Genomic DNA, 22,823 nt, shown 5'->3' with positions numbered 1-22,823 from the left:
GCAAGAGGCCAGGCTGGAAGGACAGCTTTTTTTTTTTTTTTGAGTTCATGTTTTTAATTGGCTCAAATTACAGAGGTCCCCAAGGAGGCCCTGGGCGGCGGGGAGGCAACCTGGAGAGAACCTGGGAGAGGCAGGCTCCCTGCCAGCACCCACCACTCCCACCTGCCACCTACACTCCCACAAGTGCAAGTGGAAAAAGGTCCCAGACCCTTTAAATAATCCTAAAACACCGTGATAAGAGGGCAGGTGGAGGAAGGGGCTCCTGCACCTTCACACTGGTGACAAGGCTGCCCTGACTTCTGTCCTGCCCAGGGTCCTCCCCCACCAAGTCCGAGGTTCCCATTCCAGACCCCGGCCTGGCCAGGTGGGGACAGCGGATCTCCTCTTCCAGGAGGCAGGGACGCCATGTAAACGTCGGCAGGATGGACCCCACTGGCCTCAGCGGCACAGACAGACGCTTGAGCTCTCGACCTGCCCACGGCCAGGGCTCCCCTCAGGCACAGTGAAGCGCGTGGAGGGTGGCAGCTTGGGGCCGAGGGGCTGCTGTGGGAGGAAGCTCCTTCCTCCCCACTGTTTGAGGCCAGGTCCTCTTGGGCAGCGGGAAGCCCAACGACCCCTCCTCTGGCTCTGGAGGCCGTGGCGACAGGACCCTGGCCCGCAGGGTGGGGAGGGGGCAAGCTCATGCCCGTGCACCCAGCTCTCCGATGCGCTGCCGCAGATGAAAGGCAAATTCAAACATGGTGGCTGCGAGGCTCTGGTGGATGAGGTACCGGGGCAGGCGGCCCTGGGGGAGGCGAGAAGTTCCAGGAAGGCTTGCCCTGGGCAGGGGCTCCCCCTCAACAACTGGCACCAGCAGGGGCTGCTCTGGGCCAGAACACAGGTGCAGCTCTGGAATGCAGCCTAGGCTGCCCTCCCCCCTCCCCCCTGGCAGGAAGAACATGCCGTGCTGTGCCCGGGGCTTGGCGTGAGTCACACAGACAGACCTGGGAGGGGCGGGGCTGGCAGCCAGCCGCCCTTCCTGGGGGCCTCGGGAGTCAGAGGTAAAAAGGGGAGGCACAGGCCCTCCGGCAACTCAGGGGGAGAAGACCGTCTGGACCCTGCCCCCAGTTTTAGAGTAAGAAAGGAGGCGGCAGTAGGGGAGGCTCTGAGCAGAGCAGGGAGTGCCCAAGGTCACGCAGCAGAGTCCCCTCCACTCCACAGCGCCTGCCTCGCAGCCCCCGCATGCCCACCTTGAGATCTGCATTAAGGATCCAGATGAAGGTGCAGACTCCAGGGTTACTGGCTGACTTGAGCACGATGAAGCCCCCAGGACCATTCTCTCCCCTGAGGAGAGAGGTACCAGTGGGGGACCTTGGAGCCAGGCAGAACCCCTGACCCCCCCCACCCCGCCCCATTCTTGGCCCACCCTGGACTGGGGTGGGAGAGGGAAGGGAGCTGCTGGTCCAGCAACCCCCTCGCTGCCTGAGCAGGGCCCAGGACGGGTGTCCCAGAGGTCACAGCATAAAGCCCTCCACCCCCACCTGCCATGTGACACTCGAATCCTCCTACAACCGCCTGCCCATGTTTGCACACCCCCAGTGGCAGGGAAGCCCCAGCTCACCACCTTCCCAGCCCTCATCTAGTTGGTCCAGGGATTCTAGGTCCGCTCTAGTCCTGAGGGGGTGGGCTGGGTGGGCACTTCTCACCAGGGCCCAGCTCTGGGAGCGGTGCAGTGCCACTGGGCTCCAGGAGGGGGCGCCTTCTCAGGAGGCGTCAGGCCTGAGCTGTATGGTGCACATCCCATCTCCATTTAATTCGCCTACAGCTCCCCTGACTCCATAGATAAGGAAGCGGGCACCCAGAGGGGAAATGAGCTTGCCCATCACCCGGCAAGTCTGCGGTGGTGGCGAGGCCAGAGCCCCAAGCTGACACTCAAAGAACAGTGCTCTCTGAGGAACCCCAGGACAGAAGGGGAAGAGTGGGGTATCTGGGAGGAGGTCACCTGCAGGACTAGGATTAGACAGCAGGGGAATTGAAGGAGGCCCTGGAACAGGCAGCAGGAAAACTAAGGCCTCTTCCTTTGCAGGTACTTCCAAGTGCTGCGGGAGGAAGGCAAGGCCGCGGGACAGGCAGAAGGGGATGAAAGGGACCCGAGTCTCCTCAGGCGGGAAGTTGATGGCTCAGAACACGGAGCCTCCTGCTCAGGTCCCCCAGACCAGTGCAACCTCACGGCTCCCAGCCCCCTTGCCCGGGCTGGTCCCTATTCATCCCCATTCACGCTCTATCCTGGAGCTGCCCTCCAGCCTGGTGGTGGGTCCAGCCTCCAGCAAATAAGCAGGATTAGGGGCAGTGGGACTGCGGACAGGAAGGCAGCCTCGGCAGGAGAAAGTGCCCAGCTGTACACACCGACCCTGCCCTGTCCCCACAGCTACCACGGGAGGGGCCGGCGCGGACCACCCCAGGCAAGGCTCAGCTCACCTGACATATTTGTGTGTCGGGGGCTTGGCGCAGTGGGTGGTGGCGATGCCCGATGACAGGTATCGGTCTCTGCGCCGCTCAATGCGTCGGACGTTCACGAAGTCCCTGGAGGGGGTAGGGTTAGGTCAGAGGGTGCCGAGAAGGTCCAAGGACAGGCGGCCTGGCTGAGAGGAGGGAGCCTGGGGGGCACTTACCTGGGGGAGACCACACCGCCCGCGGCCCCTGAAGACACATCGTAGGAGATGAGAGTGTTGTCTTCTACTCGCTGCAGGATCTGCGGGCGTCAGGGCAGGTGTGAGGCGTATCCACCCCAGGAAAACCCCAGGGAAGGGTTCCAGCATCTCAGGAAAGCCCCAGGCCAGCCTGCTTTCCGCTCAGGTCCCTTAATTAAGAGCCATTCCCATTCATGGGCACTGGCTGAGGCAGGCACTCTGAGCATTTCCTCTTTCCATTTTCCCCACCCTCTCCAGGAGGCACTAGTACCACCATCCCCATTTTACAGATGGGGGAGCTGAGGCACAGAGCAGTCCAATGACGTGACCTGGGTCCCCTGGGGGTCACTGGTCATGCTGGGGTACAACTGCGCCCTCACCTGCTATGTCGCTCTGCCTCTGCCCTGAGGGGTGCCCAGGCCTGGCCCCCTGGCTCGGCTCACCTGGCAGGCTGTCACCGTCTTGTTCCACAGCACCATCCTCTCAGGCTGCAGGATCACCTCCTGGTACACCAGCTCCGCGGGGCAGGGCAGGAAGGTCTGGAGCAGGGCGGGCAGAGGGCTGGGTGGTGCCAGATGTACTCGGGCACACCAGCCCTTCCCTCCTGGTTGGGAGAAACCTGCCAGACAGTCACCCTACCCCTGGGCTCTTTCCTGGAGTCCCAGGCAGAGCAGGAGGCTCCAGAACACCTCTTCCCTCACTCACCTTCAGGATGAAGGTCTTGCCATGAAAGGGAACCTCGATGGTGTACACAGTATCCCCATATTCCTGTGGCAGGGACAGAAGGGTGGCTGGGAGGTGAGCAGAGGGCAGAGGGGAGCCTGGGGGGCAGGAATGGGTGACAGGTAGGGCAGGTTTTTAACAGCTCAGGGTAGAAAACTCCAGGAGTTTCGGGATTTCTGAGCAGCCATTAAAGAACAGCGGATCTGGGACCTCCCTGGTGGCACAGTGGTTAAGAATCCGCCTGCCAATGCAGGGGACAGGGGTTTGATCCCTAGTCCGGGAAGATCCCACATGCTGCAGAGCCACTAAGCCTGCGAGCCACAACTACTGAGCCCACATGTCACAACTACTGAAGCCCACGTGCCCACATGCCTAGGGCCCATGCTCCACAACAAGAGAAACCACCGCAATGAGAAGCCCATGCACTGCAACGAGGAGTAGCCCCCGCTCGCCGCAACTAGAGAGCCTGCGCGAAGCTATCTACAAAGACCCAACACAGCCAAAAAATAAAAAAGTGGTTCTGCCTCCTTGCCTCCTTCGCTGTTGGTGGGAATGTAAGTTGGTGCAGCCACTATGGAAAACAGTACAGAGATTCCTCAGAAAACTAAAATTAGAATTACCATATGATCCAGCAATCCCACTCCTGGGAATATACCTGGACAAAACTATAATTCAAAAAGATACATGCCACCCCTATGTTCATAGCAGCACTGTTCACAATAGTCAAGACATGGAAACAACCTAAGTGTCCATCAACAGATGAATGGATAAAGAAGATGTGGTACATATATACAATGGAATACTACTTGGCCATAAAAAAGAACAAAATAATGCCATTTGCAGTGACATGGATGCAACTATAGATTATCATATAAGTGAAGTAAGTCAGAAAGAGAAAGACAACTACCATATGATATCGCTTATATGTGGGATCTAAAATATGGCACAGATGCACCTATCTACAAAACAGAAACAGACTCATAGACACAGAGAACAGACTTGTGGTTGCCAAGGGGGGTAGGGGGAGGGAGAGGGATGGACGGGGAGTTTGCAGTTGGTAGATGCAAACTATCACATTTAGAATGGATAAACACCAAGGTCCTAATGTATAGCGCAGAGAGCTATCTTCAATATCCTGAGATAAACCATAATGGAAAAGAAAATAAAAAAAGAATGTGCATACGTGTATAACTGAGTCACCTTGCTGTACAGCAGATATTAACACAACACTGTAAATCAACTACACTTCAATTAAAAAAAAACAACAGTGGTTCCGACAAATGTTCTGCAATGAGGAGAGAAAGGCTTTTGATATCAAGTTTAAAGGCAGGAGCACAGCTGCGACTGCAAGCACGAAGGACCGTGTCTCCAGGCCGACAAGGGCTGCCAGAGGAACTGGCCAGAGAAAGGGATGAGGATGTTTTCCCCGTTTTCCAAGCTCTCTGCCATCTTTTTAGATAATACTGTTTTGACCATGAAACAAAACACCAGACACAGGGCCGAAGCCTGGCTTCCCCTTCAAAGCTGGAGCCGAGGGAGCAGAGCAGCAGGGGGTGGGGGTGGGGGTGGGGGTGGGGGAGGGGAAGCAGGGGGAGGGGCGGTGGAAATGTCCAATGCAGCCCAACCAAGTGGTTGACCCCAGGGCTCAGCCCCCTCTCCTGGGGTTAGGAATATGGTTCCAACACATGCAATCTTTGGGCTTATTTCTCAGGCCTCAGAAAAGGGAGGGAAGGGGCCTCCCTGGTGGCACAGTGGTTAAGAATCTGCCTGCCAATGCAGGGGACACGGGTTCGAGCCCTGGTCTGGGAAGATCCCACATGCCACGGAGCAGCTAAGCCCGTGCACCACAACTACTGAGCCTGTGCTATAGAGCCCGCAAGCCACGACTACTGAGCCCGAGTGCCACAACTACTGAAGCCCGTGCGCCTATAGCCTGTGCTCTGCAACAAGAGAAGCCACTGCAATGAGAAGCCCATGCACCGCAACAAAGAGTAGCCCCCGCTCGCCGCAACTAGAGGAAAGCCCACGCGCAGCAATGAAGACCCAACACAGCCAAAAATAAAATAAATTTAAAAAAAAAAAAAAAAAAAAAGAAAAGGGAGGGAAAACTCCCCACAGGAAAGCTCTCAGCATCAGGTGGGAGACAGGTTTCTTACATTATTCTTCTCAAACTTCCAGTTCTCCTCCTGGGCCAAGATCTGGTCCACCACTGCCATAGCCTCCTTCCCCTGGAGGATGTACTCCCGTTCCTGGCCAAGGATGGGAGTCAGGAAGGGGTCAGCCTGGGGTCTGCACCCCACCTGCTCTTTCTGCACCGGGCTGGGTGGGAAGCCTGACTCAGCCAGATGTCCAGATGCCGGGTCTGGGCTGGTCTCCCGGGCCCTGCGAGCTTCCTGGGACCAGGTGCCGTGGCTGCGGTTGCTACCCTCAGGCCCCAGGCAGGAAACAGACCAGTGGGCCTGACCGACAGTGGGGCAGACACCCAGATGGACACGGACTGGCATTCAGGCTGCCTAAGGTCTACCCTCCCCTGGGAAGCCCCTGCCCACCCGGCTAAGTGCAGCACTGGCCCCTCCTCCGGGGTGCCCACCCGGGGCGGGGTAGGCAGCCAGATACCTGGGCAGAGAAGCCTTTCTTCCCAACAACTTCTTCATCTGATTCACTGTCAGACCCTGCAGAAAACAAGCAGAGGACAATGGGAAGAGGTGGAGAGAGCGGGGGGAGGTCGGGGTACAAGTGCAATGGTGTAGGGGTATGAAAGCGGGTGTGGCAGAGGGCTGCTCGCTTTCCCCGGGGAGCTGACACAAACAGAAAGAACAGACCCAGCCAACGCCCCTCCCCGAAGGCAGTTCTCCCACCCACCAGCCCGCACCTGCAAAGGATTCTGGGGGTGAATAGAACTGGCCCTCGGACAGGGCGCTGGAGAAGAGCAAGGGTCCTCGGGCGACAGCAGCCTGGGCAGCAAGATACCCTGGGGGAGCAGACGTGGGCAGCCATCGCCCCAGACCAAGGACAGTCATGCCCCAGCAGCCTGGGGTCCCCCGGCCCAGGCTCACCCTAAGGCTCCTAGAGACAGAGCTGGCAAGAGAGCTCAGAACTGGCTCTCATGCCCGAAACTCTCCTCTCCTGGGTGGGGGTGACCCTCACTCACTGCACCCCCTCAGCCCCCAGCACTCACATCGCTCCTCCTCAGCCTCCTGGGGTAGGACTTTGAAGTCAAGGAACCAGGTCTCCAACCAGGCGAGGACGAAGGAAACGATAGGGAGCAAGTAGCCGAAGGCCCCTTTGCTGAGCAGCTGTGGAGGGAGGGGGCTGAGCTCCACGGCAGGGGGTCACCTCAAACCCAGAGCCTCACCCTGGGGCTACCAACTCTGGCCTACACCCCACTCCTGGTACCAGCTGTGGGGACCCTCCGTGGCACACGCCTGTGAGATGGATGGATTAATGAGTTCTGCAGCAGGATAAACTAAGGTTAGGCTGGAGGAGGAACTTTCCGTCCTTGGGGTTGCAGCAGGGCAAGTGGGGAAAGCCAATGAAGATGATCCCTTAGAAATCTCAAAGGACAGGATTCTCCCTCACCCCAACCCTGACAACAGGGTCAGATACCCCAAATCAGAGGAGCGGTCCCTTCTTGGGAGAAGCCCATCCCTCAGGCCAGATGCCCACCAGACCAGCCAGACCCTGAGCCACTGACCTCAGAGAGGATGACCTTGACAATGAGGAATGCACTGGACACCAGCGTGGTGACCTGCCCAGGGGAGGGAAGGAGGAAGAGAGCGAACACAGAGGCTGGGGAGTGAGTCCTCGTCCATCCCATCTCTCGCGCCAGCCCCGCCAGGGCCTGAGAGCTGCCAGGAAAGTGGCATCTTACCGCAATCACCCACCAGTGCCGGAGCCGCAGCACAGCATAGCCCAGGAGCAGTCCGGAGAAGCGGAAGAAGGCCAGGACCTGGTGTGGGGGGCCGGGGAACCATCACGGGCAAGCCAATGGCCCGACCCCTGCTGAAGGCTGGCCTCCCCCTCCAGTCCTGCTCCCTGAGGTTCCCTCCACATGGTGTACACACCCCAGGAGAGAATGGCCAAGGCCAAGTCAGCGTTTCTTTGGGGATGATCTGGATGTGACCTTCTTGGATAGGGGTCTCTTGTCTTCCCCTCCCACTTGGGGCTCTCTGAAGGTGGGGCCTCATTTAGGAACCCGTTAGAATACTGAGGGTTCCCTGAAGATAGGAGCAAGTCTCCCTGATCAGATTAGGATGCGTGTTGCGAGAAGAAGAGAATCCAGCAAAAGAGTCACGCTCCTATGCTCTCTGTGTCCCCAGGATCTCCAAGGCCACTCACAAAGATGTCAAAGAAGGAAGTTTTAAAGCTGTAGTGGACGATCTCCTGCTCCAGGTTCTTCTGGATGCCTGTGTTGGTCTGGAAGAGAGAGATGTGGATTGCTCTGCAAGCAGAACCAAGTCCCCAGGGCTGCCCCTTGTTCTCCCAGAGGGGGAGGGGGCGGGGTGGGAGGGAGAAGGGAGAACCGGGAGGAGAGGCTGTAAGTGCTCAGCTACCACCCAAGAAGCCCCCGAGGCAGCAGGGGAGCTCAGCCAGGGACCTGAGACCCCAGCACTATGACTGTTTCTCTAAGCATCCAGGCAGCCCAGACAGGCGGGGCTAAGCTGAGCCTCAGACACTCGCGGGCACACTGCCCAGGAAGAGGCAGGCCTGGAGGGCCTTGGGGCTGTGCAGGAGAGGCGATGAGCCCTATGCAGGTAGCTAGGGCTGGCACACAGGGTGCTGGGAGCATGCCTCTCACATAATTTCATCTCCCTCCCACCACTGCGCTGCTCTATCTTCCCAGCCAAGCATCCATCTGGGGTGCTGGGGGCCAGGGGTGGGCAGTGGTGTCAGACGGAGCCCCAGGTGGCAAATCAATTGATTAGGTTTGTGCTTAATGGGCAAAATCCATCATGCTGCTAGAGAGGATGGCATTCAGAGTGAGCAGACTGGTCCCTGCCCCTGCCCCTGCCCTCGCCACCCACACATTTTCAACGGGACCCCTGAGACCCTGGCTGGGGAGTGAGGGGTCTGGATGGACACCGAGAGCTAGAGCAGCCTGAGGCTTCAGAAGGAATGGGGTGGCAGGCTTACGCCTCTGCAGGTGGGGCACCAGCCCCAGGAGAAGAGGGGCTCAAGGGGACTCTCAGGAATGGGGCCTGGGAGCCCTGAAGGGGAAGACCCTGCACACCTAGCCCGGGGCTTCTGATCTCCGGCAGATGATGTGAATTGGGGCAGTGGGGCTTGGGGGGCTTGTTAAAGATACAGATGTTCAGACACTGGGTCTGAATCTCAGGCTGAGCTGAGCATCCAGAATGGTTATAAAACTCCCAGGTGATTGACGCTTGGGGCAGGAGCCAGCAATCTGGACAGCCCCTCGCTGAACTTCGAGCCCCTGGCACATCCCCACTGAATGCCTCAACCTCAAGACCACTCTGAGCCCTGTGGAGTCTGACGCCTTGCTGCCCCTGGCCTGACACCCCACCCCGCCCCAGCTCGGTCCGCCTCTTCCTCCTCTTACTCCTGGAGCTCCCTCTTGGGCTCCACGGCCCCTCCCACCCCTAACAGCCCCTGTCCCTCAAGCTCTGTCTTCCACCATTTTTCTCTTTACAAAGAACTCTCCCTCTGCCTGGGTAACCGCCTGCCCACTGCGTGAGGACTCAGGACAGTGGAGTTCCAGCCCCTGCTTTGCCATGGGCTATGAGACCTTGGCACAGGTCTTATAACCCGGCCAGGGTCGTTGCATCCACTGGGCAACACACAGTCTGTTAGAAAATTTAAAATATATATGCTCCAAAATATGAAAATAAGATGACAAAACTGAAAATTAATAACATTTCAATTAAGCATCTACCAAGTGAAACAGTATGTTGATTCTATGAACTATTAAATCCAGCACTCTGAAATTTTTCATCACATTTGAAAACAATCTGGAGGTTAGATTTTCGTACTTTACAAGAATTCTCAAGTCTGCATGATGACTACTAAGCTATTACAGCCAATATAGCCAGGGAGTTTCAAAAGTAAAATTATCAAAAAAATTTTTCAGCTCTTTTCTGTCAAGAAAAATACATATACTGAATGAAGGATGTGGGTGAATTTTAGTGCCTGCTCTGAGATGCTGCACGGGACCTTAAAAAGCAAGAATGTCTAAGACCTCAGAAGCTCTTCAAGTGGCCCCGAACCTTGCTGGGCCTCAGCTCTCTCATCGGTAAGATGGTCCCGAAGGCCCTGTGGCTGTGGCTCCTTCTTGCTGAAGGTGCCAGCTCATCCCTGTGCACCAAGGACAGTCACCCTCAGAGCCCTGCCTTGCTTTCCAGCTCAACACGCCTGGAATCAAACTTACCCTCTTCACCCCTAAGCCAGCCCCTTCTCCAAATTCATTTCTAGCACCAGTCATTCTCCTGACACCTGAGCTTGCGATCTGGAGGAAGGGCGCCTGTCATCCAGAACTCTGACCCACTTTGTACAAGGAGAACAGGGGGTCTCAAAGAGGCTGAGTCCCTTGCTGAGGTCACACAGTTACTACAGAGGAGAAGCTGGCACGGGACCAAGCCTGGGATGCCCTGTTCCACGGCTCCTGCCTCTGTGTCAGGTCTTGCTCTGCCCCGTTAGCACCCGGGGATTAGGCCCCACCACCAGCTGGCCAAGCACTGCACAGGGGGAGAAGGGGGTAGACCCTGCCCCGACAGGCAGCTCCACCTCCAGACTGCTAGGTGGCATCTCACCAAACCCAAGAGGCCAAACTGGGGGGCAGTGGAAGAATGCCCCAAGTGGGGAAGGAGAGCTGGGCACCACTGGGAACTGGGAGTTTTTACTGGTTGCTCCCCACTCTATCCTCTGCTTTTAGCACAGTCTGTGGGACACAGCAGGGGCTCAAAAATGTTTGTTGAATGAATGAATGAATGAATGAATTGAGCCACAGAGTAACGTAGAGCAGAAAGAAGACAAAGGTTTCAATAGTTCAACCAGAGTCCTCTGGGCTTCCTCCTCCTTTCTCAAGAGTGTCCACTAGGGGGCAGTATGGCGCAGAGGTCAAGAGTGCGAGCTCTGGAGCCAGAGAGTCTGGGTTCAAACCCTGCCGCCTTCACATACTTGCTGAGAGACTTCAGATAAACGACTCAGCCTCTCTGAGTTTCTTTCTCTGGAAGATGAGAACAGCTATTCTTATCATCTCATTCTTCCTCTTACCCGGAAATCAACAGTCCCCCACCCCGCCCCCGCCAGAGGCAACCCTCCCATACGGCAGATGGAGTAACTGAGGCCCAGGCAACCCCCACAGTGCGGCTTGTGCCTCCAGCCTTGGCCCCACTCACGTTCAGCTCAATGATCCAGAGCAGGGAGATGAAAAGCAGGTCGAAGGTGACAAAGAGGCAGAAGGTGCGGCGGACGTCGGAGATGGCCCGGCGCTTCTCGCGAGGCGGCGGGAGGAGACGCGAGGAGAGGCTCTGGCTGTGGGACAGCGAGGCGCCGAGGGAGGCCACGGCTGGCAGGCTGCGCTCCAGGTCGCGGGCCGGCTCCCTGGACAGCTTGCTCATCCTGGCGGCCCCCACCTCCAGGCGGAGAGGGCCGGGCCTCAGCGGCACGGCTGCGGGAAGACGGGGCGGCTGGCTCAGGTCCTGCATGTCAGGGTCCTGGAGGGCCCGGTCACCTCCCTCGTCCCTTCCCACGCAGCCCCCGGGGACCCCGTTTGCTCCCAAACACATCTGCCCCTCAGCCCCAGCCGAACCCGGTGGCCCAGGGCCCCCTCTGCCTAATTTCCCACTGGGGCCTGACTTTCAGGCGGGAGGGGTCTGAGCAACCCTCTCACTCGGTCCCGCTTCTACATCCCCGGCAAGGTCTTGCAGCCCCACGGTCACCCCTGGAGGCCTCTGGGATCCTCCCCGATGTCCGGGGGCACAGCCTGCTCCTGCCAAGCGCTGCCCTGCGGTTCAGCCTCTGGGCCTGCCCCCACCCCCAGGAGAAGTCAGTCCCAAGCTCTGTTCTTTGTTTTCCAAGCACAAAGCCACATTCCCTCCCAGCAGCCAGCCCTACCCTCCCACCCCCTAATCCATGGCGACTGGGAGGGACTTCCTAGAGCAGAGTGCTCTGTGCTGGGGGCGGGATGGTGGCATGACATCTTCATCTCCAGCTATGTCCCCACCACTGCCACCTCAGGGCTACCCAGCACGGCTCTCTCCCAGTGCTCCAACTTGCTCCTAATGGGCGCGTCTCCAGGCTTCCTCTCCCCGGGCAGCAACCACTTCTCCACATGACAGCCAGCCGGAGAAAGCTTTTCAGAACATGAATCAGATCCTGCCATTCCCCACTTACAGCCCTTCAAGGGCGCCCCCTGGTCTGAGGATAACAGCTCCCTCCTCGCGATGCCCTCGCAGGACATGGCTCTGCCTGGCTCCTCTCACAAGCCACGGGCCCCGTCGCACCACGACGGCCACCCGGGCCTTCTAGGTCCCTACACGTGGCAGCCCGGTCCTGCCTCGGGGGCCTTAGACCCAGCTCTTCGGGCTGGGTGGAATGTTCTCCCCAGTCCTTTCAATGGGCAGCTCCAAAGCCCTCTCCTCAGAGCCTCCCACCCTCCTGTCCCCAGTCCCAGTTAATGTACAGGGCTTTACCTTCTTCAGTGAACTCTCACCACCTGAAACCATCTTACTGACTGTTCTGCAAACTCCACGGTGCAGGCCTTTATCTGACTTGGTCCCTGCTGTCTCCTAGGACCTAGCACAATGCTGGCACTTAACAGGTGCTCAATAATTGACTGTTGAATAAATGGATGACCCAGAGGGTCTCCTGGCCCTCAGCTCCATGCTACATGGTCGAGAGGACCAGGGCAAACCCAGCCACTACCCAAGGCTCGCGCAGAGCTCCAGTGCCCACAGAACACTGCGCCCATGGTCGTGTTTCATGCCCACACAGGGCAGGATGGTTCCTCCTATTCTTCAGATAAGACAGCCAAGGCTCTGAAAGGGTGAATGGACTTACCCATCCCTTACCTGCCTGTGCAATCATGAGGCTGAAATCCTCATGAACCCCAGAGACAGAAGCGGCCCTGGAGCACTCCCTCCCTGCCATGCGGGCCCCAGGCCTAAGGTCTCTGCTCTACCCATTTGCTGGCGGGGGCCCTCAGAGGCCCTGTCCCCTGCGCGGGGAAAGGAAAGGTTTAGTCTAGAGCCAGAGAAGAGCTGATGCAGTGTAGTGGGGCCTGAGTTTCTGGGACCCCATCAAGGGTCTCCCTGAGTATTCTCACACACCAGCACGAGGGGGCAGGTTTGGGGGCCAGTGGAAGGGGAGCCCTAGATCTTTGTGCTTGATCCTGGGAAGGCAAGATCTAACCAGTCTCCCCTCCAGATTCGCCGTCTCCTTCATACCTTTGCTATGTCTGCTACCCTCCACGTCCCACTTCATCTACTAAGTCCAAAACAAGCCCCCCCGTATGTGGCCAGCAGGGGGTTCTGAGCAAGCCGGATCACCCAACCCTCTGCCTCTGTGCCAGCGGACACAGAGCTGACTGTTCTCAGCAGAGGCACCAGCCCAAGGCCATCCCCCCACTACCACACTCTTGGGATCCCCGTGACAAGCTCACCTGGAGGGTATTGAAGGAAGGCTGGGCCCAGCTCTGGAAGGCGGCAGTCAGAGGAGGGGATGTGACAGGCTGCAGGCAATGGGACCCCCCAACGTCCATCAGATGGATCTGGTGCCAGACTGCACACTCAGCGCATCCCTCACCGAGACAGGGCCGCAGCCCCAGGGCGGGTGACATTTGCTTGTCTCTAATAGCCCTCTTGTCTCCTGCCAGACCTGTCTCCATCTCGCCTCCCCCTTTCTGTCTCTCTCGTAAGCTACCTCTCTACCTTTCTTTAGAAGTGTCTCTGTACCCTCTCCCACGTCCATCTTTATTTCGCCCCCTCTCTGGGTCTTCCTCTCCCTCTCTCTCCCATCTGTGGGTCTCTCTGCACCCCCATCGGATCAGTCTCTCTCATGTTTCTCTCTCTCTCTCCTCTTTTCTACCTGCCTTCCCCCTTGCCCTCTTCCCTATCTCATGGCAGGGTGCTGTGACTTCCCCAATCCCAGTCTGCTCCCAGGTCTGTCTGGCTTTCCCCCTGGCTTTCCCCCTCCCTCTATGGGGACAGGACTTGGGCGGCAACAGCACTGACACTCACACACCCGGATATCCCTGTGGAAGCGAGAGACGGATGGGGGCTGAGAGCAGAGGTGTTGGGGGAGCCCGGGCGAGCTGCGGACGCAGGGATGCGAGGGAGCCGACCCCGGGAGCTCTGAAGCAGGGGTGGGGGCGGCTGGCCAAGAGGCAGAGAGAGAAGGGTTCTACGTTACCCTTCCCCAGGAAAGAAACTCCGGGTCCAAATAAGCAAGAGCTGGTAGAGTAGAATGGGCACTGGTCGGGAGTTAAGACCTGAGCCCCAGTTTGAGGGCAGCCACTAACCCTGAATAACTTTGGGCAAGTCCTTCTTAGCAAACCTCCATTTCTCTGTGTGGGAAAAGGGTCCATGGTTTAACTTAAAACGAAACAGCAACAAGAAAACCTTACTTAGAATCTCAATATACGGGAATTCCCTGGTGGTCCAGTGGTTAGGACTCTGTGCTTTCACTGCCGAGCGCCTGGGTTCAATCCCTGGGCGCAGCCAAAAAAGAGAACCTCAATATAGAAAACAGATAAAAGCAGGACTGTATGGGTCCTGACACAAGACACGGCCACATCGCGGCCACACGGGTCAGCCTTTCCTCAGACTCCATCCACGGTCACCCCTGAGGCGCCCCCTTGGGCGTGGTTTGAAAATAACTCATTCAGATGACTTCAAAAGGCTTCTGAGCTCCCTCCGCCACCTGTCAGTCTAAGAGGTGAAAGCCACCTTGGCCTGGAACTGCCCTGACCCTGGAGGATGGAAGGTGGCGGCTGCCGGCAGAGCAGCTCGGCCTGGCCTCCGCCCGCCGCCCCCACCCTCCTGACGGCGGGGGCAGGGAGCAGGAAGAAGTATCAGGAGGCTGGAGGCCACCCAGCCCCCTGGGAGCAGCGCCCCTGCCAAGCCCACCACCTGCTGTCACCGGCCCTTCCCAAGCGCCTCGCTCAGGAATGAAGCAGCACGTGCGGCGTGAAGCGGTCCGCCTGGGCTGCCTGCAGACTTGACGCTTGATGTGCTTGCGGAAGCTGAGCTGCTGAGGCTTGGGGAGAGCGGCGGGCAGGGAGGGGAAACTGGAGGTTTTATCGTCCTCGGTCTGAAGGGAAAGAGGGGTGGGGAGGAGTGGGCAAGGCAGGTCTCTGGGCCCAGGGAAAGTTCAGCGGGCAAAGGGGAGGGGTGGGCCCTCACACCCCCTCCCAGGCCTTCTCTTACTGGCCCCAGGAAACACTAGCCCCAACGCAGCAGGAGCTCTGGGTGGGGCCCGACTCAGCAGACAGCAGCGGGCAGCTGGTACTGTGCAAAGAGAACAGGACTCTGCGGCCAGGGCTCAAGTCTCAGTCTGCCCTTACCAGCCGTGCGACCCGGGGCAAAGAGAACCGTTCTGAGACTCGGTTTCTTCAGCTGCATTAAATAAAGGGAACGATAATATACTTAATGCCATAGGACTGTCCACTTGAAAATGGCCGAAACGGTAAATGTTACGCTGTGCATGCGTTACCACGATTAAAAAAAGGCAGCAATAATTGCTACCGCCTCAGGCTGGCATTTATGTATGGGTTCGTAGAAGGATGGCAGGTGCTTGGTCGGTAGGGGTGGAAATGGAACCAGCAGCTGGCAAGGCCGTCCAGGTGAGAGGGAGATTAAGTGGGGTGCGGGAGGGGGTGGGGCTTACAGACTACAGTAGTAAAATCACCCCCAAAGGCCTGAGTTCAAATCTGAGCTCCACAGTTCACCGGCCTGGTGACCCAGGGCAAGCTGTCCAAGCCTTCAGCCCAGGTTCCCTCATCTTGTGCACTAAGGGCCCAGCTACTGCAGCTCCAGGCAAATGTGTCTCCCCAGGGAGGGGCTGGGGCGGGAGGTGGGGGGCGGCCCTGGCTCCCGGCACAGGCTCTGGAGCAGGGGGCCTGTGACTGATCTCTGATACTATCCCTTCCCACTGATGCCTGCTCCCCCCACCCCCGCCTCCCCCAAGGTCCAATCTCCAGGGTTCTTAGGTGGCAGGGGCACAGACAGGGCCCTTCCCAGGCCTCAGTCCCAGCCCAGGCCAGAAGCTCCAGCCATCTCTCGGCAGCTCCCGGCGGCGTTTCCCGGCCAAGGCAAGTCTGCAAAGGAGGGAGCAATGTCCCTCCCTCACCTCACTTACTCAGCAAGCCTCCAAGGCTGCACCTGGAAACGGGGGATACCTGTATTGAGCCTGGGCCACCTGGCGGAGCCGAGGAGACAGAGGTGCGTGGGGAGCGCGTAGGACAGCAGCTGGCACCACAGAGTAAGCGCGCCATAGACGTCAACCACGGCCACCAGGCCACCACCTCTGACGTCCTCTCACCCTCTCCTCTGCCCAGCTTCCCACAGAGGGCTGGGCCAAGCCGCACAGCTGTGCTCTGCGACCCCAGAGGACAAGTCTCATCTATATCCACAAATGATTCTCACTTCGGAGCAGTGCGGCTCCTCCAAACCCTCTCCCCAGACTGAGGGGACAGGAGACACGGGCTCAAAACACATCCCCCACGCTGCATTGCTCAGGAAATGCGGGCACTAGCCACGGGGGCTTCCCTGAGGGGTCCCTAACTCAGCACAAATCAGGAGGAATCGGTGAAGCCAAGAAAGGACTGGATGTCAAGCCAGGAGAAGATTCAAACCCTGGATTCTCACCTTACTAGTCACTGAACCTCTCTGTGCCTCAGTTTTCTCCCTGTAAAATGGGGGTAACAGTAGTACCTACTTCTTGGAGGTATTATAAGGATTAAGTGACTTATTACACATAATAGTCCCGAACAGTCCCTGACGCAGAGTGATCGCTGCGGAAGGGTGAGCTAACATGACACCCCTGCCTCTTCTTTGGCGGAAACACAGCCTTGAGCTCTGACTGCCTCTGGGAGATGGCTTCAGGCCAGGGCTGGGGTTGCTCTGGATCAAGCCCCTGTTAATGCCCAGGTTAATGGGGAATCCACAGTGGGGCAGGAGGCAGAGGCTCTGCGTGCAGAAGAGGTTGGCCTTGGCCTGTGTCCTGCCGCTGGCCGGCCTGGGCAGAAGCTGGCTCGGGGACGGAGGACAGCAGACCGAACAGGCCTGCAGACCATCCACAAGAAACAAATCTGGGCTGGCAGTGGCCCACGCTGGCCCCCTGCAGACATCCTCTCCTTTACTCACTGCACCCGCTACCAGAAGCTGTGGAGATGAGGAGACTGAATGAAGCTCGGAGAGGCCTGCCTACAGCCCCCCAGCACAGCCAGAGCCTGTGCTGGCTGGGGAGCGAGGTGTCAAAAGACCCCAAAGAGCTTAACAGCCACCCAGGCAGGGCCTGTGGAGAGCCCAGCGCCCTCCGCTCCACATCCCAACGATCAACAAATCCTTCAAAATCCAGCCAGTAGCTGCCACTACCATCACCCTGCCCGAGCCACATCTCTCACCTGCTACAGCTTCCTGACCGCCTCCTTGTCCTCGTCCCAAGTCTGTTCTCAACGCAGCAGTCAGAGGGATCCCAGTAAAGATCAGACCACACCTCCCAACGCCCCAAACCTCCAACAGCTTCCAGCTGCCCCAGAGTAAAGGCCCAAGTCCCCACCCTGGCCTGTAAGCCTCCTCTTCCCCTGGCCTCCTCCCCTGGAACCCTCTGCTCCAGCCACACCAGTCCCTCACTGTTCCCTGGACACACCAAGCATGTTCCCACCCCTGGACCTTTGTTCCTGCTGTCCTGTCTGTTCCTCCCCTAGGTCTCTGTCATGTCCCCTCCCTCCATTCTGGTCACTCAGGTCCCTTTGGAGAGGCCCTCCCTGAACACCCTACTTAGCCCCACCCTCCACCCCCTTATCCTGCTTTATTCTTCTTCACAGAACACATCACCCCAGACATATTATATGTCTGCTGGGCTGTTGCCTGCCTGCCTTCTTCCACTGGAACAGGGACTCCCACGCTCTGCTCACTGCTGCGTGCCCAGTTCCCAGAACGGTACCAGGCTCACAGTAAATATTCACGAAGTGTGCTGAACGACTACTTCCACCCTCTCCTGCAGCATCACATGCACACCAGCCCTGGAAGAGCGGCCCCACCTGTCCAGCCTCTCCTGGAGCTGGACTCCACCCTCTCTTGGTGTTTCGTGCTGCCCAGAGCCCCGGCACCTCGGCTACCAACGGGCAAGAGGGACTGGTTTCCTGGGCACCCTCAGGCAGGGTGGCAGCTCCCCTCCTCTTCCCTGAGCCCCGACTCACAGAGAGAAGACTGGGTGAGGAGTGAAATCCCTCAGATAGCAAGGGTCCCCAGCACTCTTCTCTTGCCATGGGGTTGATACCCCTCCCCCAATACTCTCCAGATCACTGGCTGCTCCCAGGACACACCATGGCCAGCTGGTCTCCCTCTGTGCCTCCCATCCCTCTGTTTCCCCATTTTGGAATGACCTCCTCCCCCTGGGGGGAACCCCAACTCTTCAGAGACCAGTTCACAAGGCACCTCCTGGGCAAACCTCACCCTCCGCCTCAGGCTTCCCCAAGCCCAGGCCATTCTTTATGAGCCTGTGTGCCCTTGACCAAATCACTGAGTCTCTCACCTGTAAAATGGGGATGGTAGAGCGCTCACTTCACAGAACTACTGAAAGGATTAGAAATAACACCTGCAATGTGCCTGTGTGTAAATAACAGTAGCTATTACTACTATTAGGGGCCACAGTGTTAGAGGCAGGGCCCTAGGCCGGGCACGTGGAGCACGGCACTCTGCCCAAACTGAGGGTCCATCAGTACTGCTAGATGGTAGGATGGGCCCTGAACTCAGAGAGCTGCTCGCCCAGGAGGGTACACATTAGGCTCTCCTGTAGTCCAGGGCTCAGTGGCCCATGCCATCAGCCTCGACACAGTTGGCTTACTGGCACCTACTCTGTCCCACCTAGAGGGCTTGGGAAGTTCCCTGGAGAAGCAGGAATTTAAGGAGAGGAGGACACGGCAGCAGTGACAAATAAGATATCAAAGCCCAAGACAGGCTCTGTTTCTCCCTTCCTTTTGGGGAAGTGGAGAGGGTACAGTCAAGCCAAGAAAACATAGTCATCACTGTACACTCCTACCCCTCCCCAGCCCAGAAGGCTCTGACGGTACAGTTTACTGGAAAATCCTAACAAACTGAGATCTACTCAGCCCTCCAGTTCCCTCTACATGCCAGGCCCTGTTAATGTTGGAGATGCCCCCGGCTCTGTGATTCTCTGACCCCTGGCCTACTCAAGGGCTGGTGAGTCAGGCCCCACTCGACCCCTTGGTGCTGTTGGATAAAAATGGGGGCTAATGAGGTCAAGTTCTCAAGGTCAGTCTGGAAAGAGCCAGTCATCTTCCAGGGCGATCTCAGTCCTATCAGCCTACTTGAGGGAAGGGCTCTGCAGGGGTGGGGGTGATTCAGAACAGACTCCTCCCAGCACCAGCTCTGACCAGACAAAAGCCAGGATCAGCCTCTGCCCAGGCAGGAAAAGTTCAGAGGGACACATAACGGGCCGGATGGGATGCCTTCCTTGTCCCTTATCCCACTGATGTGGCAGCTGCCCCTTTGAGGGCTGGGAGCCTGAGGCAGTTTCTGGGAGACAGCTGTGGACCTGGAGTCAGGAGATGGTTCCTTAAGTTCCTGCTGAGACACCTCCCAAGTCTCAGCTTCCTTGTCTGTAAAATGGCGCCAACCATCTCTACCGTTCAATGCAATAAGTGTGAGCTGTCAAACGTACAGGATTTTTGGTCTCACCCACGCCCCCCTCCTCCAAACAAGTCTAGGTGTGGGAGAGCTCAGTTTACCGCAGCATGAGAACTGAGAGTGTACGGTGTGCCAGACACTGTGCTGGTCCCTGGGGACATTCAGGGGCTCCGGGTCTGGTGAGGGAGGCTGACAGATAAATGTACAGTGCCATGCTGTGATCAGCACTTTCAGGGAGGAACGAACAAAGGACCGTGGGCTCCCAGAGAAGGGAGCATCTGACCCAGGCTAGAGTGGGTGAGGTCAGGAAAGCCACAGGGAGGAGAAGCCATTTGACTCAGGCCTCCACATCTACCAGCTGGAGGCAAGGAAGATGGGCGTTCCAGGCACTAACAAAAGCCCAGATTCAGGTTTAAAGCACAGGCCCAGCCCACAGGAGTGCATGCTGACCCTACCCTAGGGACCTGTCCCCAAACACGGGTACCAGGCCTCCAGACCTCCCCAGGGCATGGTCCCTACAGGGGACACTTCTTCATGGGGACACTTCTTCATGGCCAAGTGAGGAAAGGAATCCCCAGCCTTGGCAGCAGAGACTGTCTCTGCCCTCCTGCCCACCTCAGCCCCCTCCCCTGCAAGAGCTCTCTATTCAGAGGACCCAGCTCTCCATTCTCTGAGCCCACCCTGGTCTCTACCTCCTTCTGGTAAACTCATTTTCTCGCTCTAAGGCCCCTCACTAATTGTCAGCTCCTCTGGAAAGCCATCCTTGGCCTTTTTCTTGTTTGGGTTCCCAGACCTCTGTGTACATTTCTCTAGAATTAATGCTTGCCATGTAACATTTATCCATTTCCAGATTCATTTCTTGAGCAGAAATGACAAAGAGTCATTGAGAAATGACAAAGAGTCACATTCATTGACAAAGAGTCAGGCTTTGGGGCTCTGGGACAGAATGAGAAGTAAGCCATGTCAACTGTCCTCAAGCACTTTATAAAATTAAAAGTTATACCCACTGTTCTATATTACTCTTATGTAAACAGTAATAGCTAACACTTATTTACTGAGCACTCATGTGCTCACTGTTTTAAGCCCTAAACATACACTATTTCATTTAATACTCACAATAACTGTCAGGTAGGCACATTACTATCTCCATTTGACAAATGAGGAAACTGAGGCAGTGACTTCATCAAGATCACAAAACATTATCAGAACGCAGGAAGTCTGATTCAGGAGTCTGTATTGTCAGTCATCATGCTATTAATGGACGGGTGCTGCAGGGACTCAGATGGGGCAATATTTAGCCTTGGGGGTGGTGGTGGGGAAGATGATCCAGAGGTGATGCTGCCTCAGCAGAGCACTGAAGGACAAGCAGAAGGTAGCCCAGCAGGGAAGAGGAGAAGGGGCTTTCAGGCAGTGGGGCTGGTGAATGCAAAGGCATGGTGACACAAAAGGTGTGGACAAGCGCATCCTGCAATGCCATATTATTGGACCTTAGGGTACACATAGGGTAGGGAAGAGGTCAGGTCATTGAGAGCTCTGTAAATTGTGCTAAAGATTCAGTCTTTCCCATAGGCAATGGGAAACCATCAAAGGGTTTTAAGCAAGGAAGTGACATTATGAGATGTGTTTCTAAAGGATCATAAGAGGCACTTCCTGGTGGCGCAGTGGTAAAGAATTCGCCTGCTAATGCAGGGGACACGGGTTTGATCCCTCGTCCGGGAAGATCCCACATGCTGCGGAGGAGCTAAGCCCGTGCGCCACAACTACTGAGCCCGCGCTCTAGAGCCTGCGCGCCTGGAGCCGGTGCTCCGCAACAAGAGAAGCCACCGCAATGAGAAGCCCTCATACCGCATCGAAGAGTAGCCTCCACTCACCGCAACTAGAGAAGGCCCGCGTGCAGCAACGAAGACCCAACGCAGCCATAAATAAATAGACTAATTAATTAAAAAAAATAAAAGTAAAGGATCACAAGAGTTACAGTTTGGAGGCTGGGTTGCAGGCAGCCATGATTGGAAGTTGCTGGGAAGTCATTGCAGTCATCCTGGTGAGAAACACATCAACAAGGGTGGTAACAAAAGAGTTAGAGGCACAGGACCAGGTGTGAAGCATGTTCAGGTCACCTCTTAGATTTGGGAATTGAGAAAGAAGAGGAAGTATAATTCTCAGGTTTCTGGCTGGGATGGGGTGGTAGAGAAAGAATGAATCTGCAGGGGAAAAGAGCAGCAGTTCAAGTTCAGACCAAGTGAGTGGAGCTGCACAACTGGTAGCTGGATGGCCAAGCCTGAGGCTCCAGGGAGGTGCACTCCCCTGAAGATATAGATCTGGGCGCGTTTCGGGTATTTAGGTGGTGTAAAGCTGAAGCCATGAGAGTTGACGAGACCACCCAAATTCAGTGTACAGAGTAAGGGACTGGACTGGGCAAGAGAGGAGAACGTGAAACAGTACTTCTACAGTCAGAGAAGTAGGAAGAAAATAAGGGGGTGCTGATGCGGAGGAAGCCAAAAAAGGGGGAGAGAGGCACGTATCAACTACTTCAATTACGAGTTAGTATGCACCTCGAAGACTCAAGAAAGATACTAAAGGGCCCTTCTGATGTCAATTAGGAAGTCATTCACTGCCATTTCCAAAGGAAGTTGAGGGAGACCGGATGACAGTGAGACGCAGACCTACAGTAACTTGTAGATATATTCCTCCTCATTCTCAGGCCCTGACCCCTCCCTATATCCAACTCCTGCCCTTTAATACCCAGATACCGCCCACTCGCTTCTCCGCTCACAAAGAAGAGGTCGGCTTTGGAGGCCGATTCGGACGCCCATCCCGGGCTCTCTCGAGTGGGCGGGGTCGCGGACGTTCAGTGCCCGAGACCCTAGAACCCGGCGCGGGGTGGAGCAAGGCCAAGCAGAGGAAGGGGGCGGAACCTGGGGCGCAGGGGGTGTGGGAAGGGTCGGACGGAACTATGAACGGACACCGGCTAGAGAGGCGGGATCTGCTGGCAAGACGTAGCCCTCGTACCACCACCCGGTCCCTCTGACCTCTCGCGGACCCACCTGCTCCATGTCAGCCACGGCCCCAGTTCTTCTTAGCCCCAGCCGCAGTCGGTCTCCGCGGCCCCAGCAGCGTCTCAGAGAGAAAGGGGATCTCCCGGCGGCGCCACTTCCGCCACTGAGTCCGCCCCCGAGAGCGAACGTACGTAAGACTTCAGCCCCGCCCCCAAGCCCTCGGGCCCCACCCCCAAGGGGCGGAAGTGGGGGTTGCAGCTGAAGTTAGGCCTGAAAGGATCTTCCTAACGGTAGGGGAGTTGGAAAGAAGCCCAGGGGCATCATCCTTATTGTGCCACATAGGCCTGGCACTGTGGAGAAAAAAGGGGATCTTCCTGAGGGGAGGCCTGTGGGGCTGGGGGACAGGCCCTTTGAAGGAATCCAGTTACTCTTGAAGGACTCCTCTTTCCCCCTCTGCCTCTTTCAGCCATCCCCAGCAGGATCTAGAACTCCTGTGGTCCTTCCCAAGAGGGCTCAGAGCTTGTCAGCAGTCAAGGCTCCAAACTAGAGGACTGGACACTAGGGTCGAGGACCTGACCCTTGGATGACCACCACAGGGTAACAGG

At 57.2% G+C, this 22,823-nt stretch overlaps 1 protein-coding gene across 6 annotated transcripts; it reads right to left on the bottom strand.

The window, feature by feature from the left end:
* Positions 1-26: 26 nt before the first annotated feature.
* STARD3 (StAR related lipid transfer domain containing 3) lies at positions 27-22,416 on the bottom strand. Of its 6 annotated transcripts, XM_059047429.2 has the most exons (17): positions 22,267-22,383; positions 21,094-21,260; positions 13,012-13,080; positions 10,748-11,019; positions 7,731-7,808; positions 7,264-7,341; positions 7,087-7,140; positions 6,571-6,688; positions 6,265-6,363; positions 6,009-6,064; positions 5,549-5,641; positions 3,375-3,437; positions 3,113-3,208; positions 2,652-2,731; positions 2,458-2,562; positions 1,230-1,323; positions 27-784 (listed from the first exon to the last, which is right to left on the bottom strand). In XM_059047429.2, the coding sequence occupies exons 2-17, from the start codon at positions 21,140-21,142 to the stop codon at positions 680-682; spliced, it is 1,509 nt and encodes a 502-aa protein (XP_058903412.1). In that variant the 5' UTR covers positions 21,143-21,260; positions 22,267-22,383; the 3' UTR covers positions 27-679. The 6 variants fall into 6 exon arrangements, with proteins under 6 accessions (XP_058903412.1, XP_058903415.1, XP_058903418.1 ...); XM_059047432.2 differs by lacking the exon at positions 21,094-21,260 and having other exon boundaries at positions 22,267-22,416; XM_059047435.2 differs by lacking the exons at positions 21,094-21,260; positions 22,267-22,383 and adding an exon at positions 14,914-14,960.
* Positions 22,417-22,823: the final 407 nt, after the last annotated feature.

This window comes from Kogia breviceps, chromosome 19 (assembly GCF_026419965.1).
Source record: "Kogia breviceps isolate mKogBre1 chromosome 19, mKogBre1 haplotype 1, whole genome shotgun sequence".
In the NCBI taxonomy this organism is placed as follows: domain Eukaryota; kingdom Metazoa; phylum Chordata; class Mammalia; order Artiodactyla; family Physeteridae; genus Kogia; species Kogia breviceps.
This window is presented reverse-complemented; position numbering and strand designations above follow the sequence as displayed.

Bases quoted from the DNA above. Each gene is read 5' to 3' on its own strand.
- STARD3 (XM_059047429.2), bottom strand. From the start codon at position 21,142: ATGGCTGCGTTGGGTCTTCGTTGCTGCACGCGGGCCTTCTCTAGTTGC. The intron at 6,065-6,264 runs GTGCGGGCTGGT...TGTTTTCTGCAG, and splicing joins ACCCCCAGAATCCTTTGCAG to GGTCTGACAGTGAATCAGAT. The intron at 3,438-5,548 runs GTAAGAAACCTG...TCCCTGCCACAG, and splicing joins GGAAGTTTGAGAAGAATAAT to GAATATGGGGATACTGTGTA.